The 6,197-nt window shown below is 69.2% G+C and overlaps 1 protein-coding gene across 1 annotated transcript; it reads left to right on the top strand.

The window, feature by feature from the left end:
* The first annotated feature begins 5,357 nt into the window (after positions 1-5,357).
* APOC2 (apolipoprotein C2) lies at positions 5,358-5,909 on the top strand. Its single transcript, XM_087778529.1, has 2 exons — positions 5,358-5,599; positions 5,712-5,909. Exons 1-2 carry the CDS (start codon positions 5,358-5,360, stop codon positions 5,800-5,802), a joined length of 333 nt encoding a protein of 110 aa, XP_087634655.1. The 3' UTR covers positions 5,803-5,909.
* Positions 5,910-6,197: the final 288 nt, after the last annotated feature.

Below are 6,197 nucleotides of genomic sequence, written 5' to 3' on the forward strand. Positions count from 1 at the left end.
CGCGAAAAGGGACCCCTGCGCCCCATAGGGACCCCCTGCACCCCAAAAGGGCTCAGGGCACCCCAAAAAGGGCCCCCTGCGCCCCATAGGGACCCCCTGCACCCCAAAAAGGGCTCAGGGCACCCCAAAAGGGCTCCCTGCACCCCATAAGAGCCCCCGCACCCCATCGGGACCCCCTGCACCCCATAGGCACCATCTCCACTCCATGGGGACCCCCTGCACCCCAAAAGGACCCCCTGCACCCCAATAACCAGCACTGAGCACCCCAATGGGACCCCCTGCACCCCCATAAGAGCCCCTGCACCCCAAAAGGACCCCCTACACCCCAAAAGGGCTCCCTGCACCCCAACGGGACCCCCTGCACCCCAAGAAGAGCCCCTGCACCCCAAAAGAGCTCAGGGCACCCCAAAAAGGGCCCCCTGCGCCCCATAGGGACCCCCTGCACCCCAAAAGGGCTCAGGGCACCCCGAAAAGGGACCCCTGCGCCCCATAGGGACCCCCTGCCCCCCAAAAAGGGCTCAGGGCACCCCAAAAGGGCTCCCTGCACCCCCATAAGAGCCCCCGCACCCCATAGGGACCCCCTGCACCCCAAAAAGGGCTCAGGGCACCCCAAAAAGGGCCCCCTGCGCCCCATAGGGACCCCCTGCACCCCAAAAAGGGCTCAGGGCACCCCAAAAAGGGCCCTCTGCACCCCAATAACCATCACTGAGCACCCCAATAGGACCCCCTGCACCCCCATAAGAGCCCCTGCACCCCAAAAGGGCTCAGGGCACCCCAAAAAGGGCCCCCTGCGCCCCATAGGGACCCCCTGCCCCCCAAAAAGGGCTCCGGGCACCCCGAAAAGGGCCCCTGCGCCCCAATGGGACCCCCTGCACCCCAAAAGGGTTCAGGGCACCCCAATAGGACCCCTGCACCCCCATAAGAGCCCCCGCACCCCATCGGGACCCCCTGCACCCCATAGGGACCATCTCCACTCCATGGGGACCCCCTGCACCCCAAAAGGACCCCCTGCACCCCAATAACCAGCACTGAGCACCCCAATGGGACCCCCTGCACCCCATAGGGACCCTCTCCACTCCATAGGGACCCCCCTGCACCCCAAAAGGGCTCAGGGCACCCCAAAAGGGCCTCCGGCACCTCTTTAAGAGCCCCTGCACCCCAAAAGGACCCCCTGCACCCCATAGGGACCCCCTGCACCCCAATAAGAGCCCCTGCACCCCAAAAGAGCTCAGGGCACCCCAAAAAGGGCCCCCTGCGCCCCATAGGGACCCCCTGCACCCCAAAAAGGGCTCAGGGCACCCCAAAAAGGGCCCCCTGCGCCCCAATAACCGTCACTGAGCACCCCAATAGGACCCCCTGCACCCCCATAAGAGCCCCTGCACCCCAAAAGGGCCCCCTGCGCCCCATAGGGACCCCCTGCACCCCAAAAAGGGCTCAGGGCACCCCGAAAGGGCTCCCAGCATCCCCAGAAGAGCCCCTGCACCCCATAGGGACCCCCTGCACCCCAAAAGGGCTCTGGGTACCCCGAAAAGGGCCCCCTGCGCCCCATAGGGACCCCCTGCACCCCAAAAGGGCTCAGGGCACCCCAAAAGGGCTCCCTGCATCCCCAGAAGAGCCCCTGCACCCCATAGGGACCCCCTGCACCCCAAAAAGGGCTCAGGGCACCCCAAAAAGGGCCCTCTGCACCCCAATAACCGTCACTGAGCACCCCAATAGGACCCCCTGCACCCCCATAAGAGCCCCTGCACCCCAAAAGGGCTCCCTGCACCCCCATAAGAGCCCCTGCGCCCCAGAGGGACCCCCTGCACCCCAAAAAGGGCTCAGGGCACCCCAAAAGGGCTCCCTGCACCCCCATAAGAGCCCCTGCGCCCCATAGGGACCCCCTGCACCCCAAAAAGGGCTCAGGGCACCCCGAAAAGGGCCCTCTGCGCTCCAATGGGACCCCCTGCCCCCCAAAAAGGGTTCAGGGCACCCCAATAGGACCCCTGCACCCCCATAAGAGCCCCCGCACCCCATCGGGACCCCCTGCACCCCATAGGGACCATCTCCACTCCATGGGGACCCCCTGCACCCCAAAAGGACCCCCTGCACCCCAATAACCAGCACTGAGCACCCCAATGGGACCCCCTGCACCCCATAAGAGCCCCTGCACCCCAAAAGGACCCCCTACACCCCAAAAGGGCTCCCTGCACCCCAACGGGACCCCCTGCACCCCAAGAAGAGCCCCTGCACCCCAAAAGAGCTCAGGCCACCCCAAAAAGGGCCCCCTGCGCCCCATAGGGACCCCCTGCACCCCAAAAGGGCTCAGGGCACCCCGAAAAGGGACCCCTGCGCCCCATAGGGACCCCCTGCACCCCAAAAAGGGCTCAGGGCACCCCGAAAAGGGACCCCCGCACCCCATAGGGACCCCCTGCACCCCAAAAAGGGCTCAGGGCACCCCAAAAAGGGCCCCCTGCGCCCCATAGGGACCCCCTGCACCCCAAAAAGGGCTCAGGGCACCCCAAAAAGGGCCCTCTGCACCCCAATAACCATCACTGAGCACCCCAATAGGACCCCCTGCACCCCCATAAGAGCCCCTGCGCCCCATAGGGACCCCCTGCACCCCAAAAGGGCTCAGGGCACCCCGAAAAGGGCCCCCTGCTCCCCAATGGGACCCCCTGCCCCCCAAAAAGGGCCCAGGGCACCCCAAAAAGGGCCCCCTGCGCCCCATAGGGACCCCCTGCCCCCCAAAAAGGGCTCAGGGCACCCCAAAAGGGCTCCCTGCATCCCCAGAAGAGCCCCTGCACCCCATAGGGACCCCCTGCACCCCAAAAGGGCTCTGGGTACCCCGAAAAGGGCCCCCTGCGCCCCATAGGGACCCCCTGCCCCCCAAAAAGGGCTCAGGGCACCCCGAAAAGGGCTCCCTACACCCCAATAAAAGCCCCTGCACCCCAAATGAGCTCAGGGCACCCCAGTGGGACCCCCAGCGCCCCCATAAGAGCCCCTGCACCCCATAGGGACCCCCCTGCACCCCAAAAGGGCTCAGGGCACCCCAAAAGGACCCCCGGCACCCCCATAAGAGCCTCTGCACCCCAAAAGGACCCCCTACACCCCATAGGGACCCCCTGCACCCCAAGAAGAGCCCCTGCACCCCAAAAGAGCTCAGGGCACCCCAAAAGGGCTCCCTGCACCCCAACGGGACCCCCTGCACCCCATAGGGTCCCCCTGCACCCCAAAAGGGCTCAGGGCACCCCAATAGGACCCCCTGCACCCCAAAAGGGCTCCCTGCACCCCATAGGGACCCCCTGCACCCCAAAAAGGGCTCAGGGCACCCCAAAAGGGCCCCTTGCACCCCAAAAGGGCTCCCTGCACCCCATAGGGACCCCCTGCACCCCACTTTTGCCCATGCAGAGGCTGCGCCCCTCCCCCCTCCCCCCCCCCCTCCCCCGCCCCCGGCCTCCCCCCCCGCCCTGTTTCCCGGGGCTTGGCCCCCCGCCCCTCCCCCCCCTCCCCGCCCCCTATAAAGGGGGGGACCCCGGGTGGGGGAGGGGAACGGAGCGGCCGCCACCACGGGTGGGTGCTGGGGTGGGGGGGGGTGGGGCGAACCCCAAAATCGATGGGGAAGGGGGGGGATGGGAGATCGGGGGGCTCGAGGGGGGGGGTCTTGAGTGGGGGTGAACCCCCAAATGGACGGGAAAGGGTGGGGGAGGGGTGTCAGTAGGGGAGGGGGGGGTGGGGGGTCCTGGGTGGGGGTGAACCCCAAAACCTGGGGGAAAAGGGGGGTGGGAGCGGGGGGAGGGGGTTTTGGGGGGTCTTGGGTGGGGGGTGGACCCCAAAGTTGATGGGAAAGGAGGGGGTGGGGAGGGGTGGGGGAGGTGGGGGAGGGGGTTTCGGGGTCCCCCCCCCCCCCTCAGTTTGGGGGTGCCGGCAGAGCCATGGCCCGGGCGCACCCCAAAGCGATGGCGGCGGCGCTCCTGCTCCTGCTGGTGCTCTGCTCGGGGGAGACCCCCACCCCCACCCCCCCATGGCACCCGCACCCCCCCATTGCCCCCAGACCCCCCCCCCCCAGAACCCAGACCCCCCCCCCATTGCCCCCAGACCCCCACCCATGGGACCCAGACCCCCCCATTGCCCCCAACCCCCCCCAGCACCCGGACCCCCACCCATGGCACCCCAATCCCACCCAGCCCCCCCAGCCCCCCCCGGCACCCGGACCCCCACCCATTGCCCCCACCCCCCCCCAGCACCCAGACGCCCCCCATTGCTCCCAGACGCCCCCCCCAGCACCCGGACCCCCCCCATTGCCCCCAGACCCCCACCCATGGGACCCAGACCCCCACCCATTGCCCCCAGACCCCCACCCATGGCACCCCAATCCCACCCAGACCCCAACCCCCCCCCCCCCCAGAACCCGGACCCCCACCCATTGCCCCCAACCCCACCCCCCCAGCACCCGGGCCCCCACCCACTGCCCCCAGACCCCCACCCTTGGCACCCCAATCCCACCCAGACCCCCCCCAGACCCCCCCCGGCACCCAGACCCCCCCCATTGCTCCCAGACCCCCACCCATGGGACCCAGATCCCCCCATTGCCCCCAACCCCCCCCAGCACCCGGGCCCCCACCCACTGCCCCCAGACCCCCACCCTTGGCACCCCAATCCCACCCAGACCCCCCCAGACCCCCCCCGGCACCCGGACCGCCACCCATTGCCCCCATCCCCCACCCCCAGCACCCAGACCCCCCCATTGCTCCCAGACCCCCACCCATGGGACCCAGATCCCCCCCATTGCCCCCAACCCCCCCCCCCAGCACCCGGACCCCCACCCATGGCACCCCAATCCCCCCCAGCCCCCCCAGCCCCCCCCGGCACCCGGACCCCCCCATTGCCCCCAGACCCCCACCCATGGGACCCAGACCCCCACCCATTGCCCCCAGACCCCCACCCAGGGCACCCCAATCCCACCCAGACCCCCAACCCCCCCCCCCCAGCACCCAGACGCCCCCCCATTGCTCCCAGACCCCCACCCATGGCACCCCAATCCCACCCAGACCCCCCCAACCCCCTCCCCAGCACCCGGACCCCCCCATTGCCCCCAGACCCCCACCCATGGGACCCAGACCCCCACCCATTGCCCCCAGCCCCCACCCCCACCACCCAGACGCCCCCCATTGCTCCCAGACCCCCACCCATGGGACCCAGACCCCCACCCGTTGCCCCCAGACCCCCACCCATGGCACCCCAATCCCACCCAGACCCCTAAACCCCCCCCCAGCACCCGGACCCCCACCCATTGCCCCCAATGCCCCCCCCCCAGCACCCAGACGCCCCCCCATTGCCCCCAACCCCCCCCCCCCGCAGAACCCGGACCCCCACCCATGGCACCCCAATCCCACCCAGACCCCCCCACCCCAGCACCCCCCCCCCCCCATCTCACCCCTCTCCCCTCCCCCTCCACAGCCACCACCGCCACCACCACCGCCCCCCCCCAGCACCCCGACCCCCCCAACACCCTCACCCACCTCCGCGACGTCGCCGCCGGCTACCTGGGCCAGGCGGGCTCGGTGGCCGGTGGCCTCCTGGGACGCCTCAGCCTCCCCAAGGCCCAGGAGAAGATCCGGTAGGTTGGGGGGAGGGGAGGGGGGGGAGGGGGAGGGGGCTGCCCCACCCCCACCCTATGACGTTGGGTGGGCACCCATGGGTGACCCCCAAGGTCCCTACGTCTCCCTTAGGAGCGCCTACGAGACGGGGTCGGCGGTGGTGATGACCTACACCGGCATCCTCACCGACCAGCTCTACCATTGGTGGCAGGGGGAGGAGTGACACCCCCCCCCCAAGATGGCGGTTATGGGGTGGGGGGGGCCTTGGGGAACTGGGGACACCCCCCAGTTGGGGGTCACCCCCCAATAAAGGCTACTGGTCTTGGTGGTCTTGGTGGTTTTGGTGGTCTTGGTGGGTCTCCATGGGGACGTCAAGATGGTGGCGGGTCTCAGGATCTTCAGGTCTGGGTGGGAGATGGGGGTCCCATGGGGCAGAGAGTCCACAAGATGGCGGTTATGGGGTGGGGGGGGCCTTGGGGAACTGGGGACACCCCCCAGTTGGGGGTCGCCCCCCAATAAAGGCTACTGGTCTTGGTGGTCTTGGTGGTTTTGGTGGGTCTCCATGGGGACGTCAAGATGGTGGTGGGTCTCAGGATCTTCAGGTCTGGGTGGGAGATG

This window comes from Nipponia nippon, unplaced genomic scaffold (assembly GCF_047370975.1).
Source record: "Nipponia nippon isolate SJK-2023a ecotype South Korea unplaced genomic scaffold, ASM4737097v1 scaffold_44, whole genome shotgun sequence".
Classification (NCBI taxonomy): domain Eukaryota; kingdom Metazoa; phylum Chordata; class Aves; order Pelecaniformes; family Threskiornithidae; genus Nipponia; species Nipponia nippon.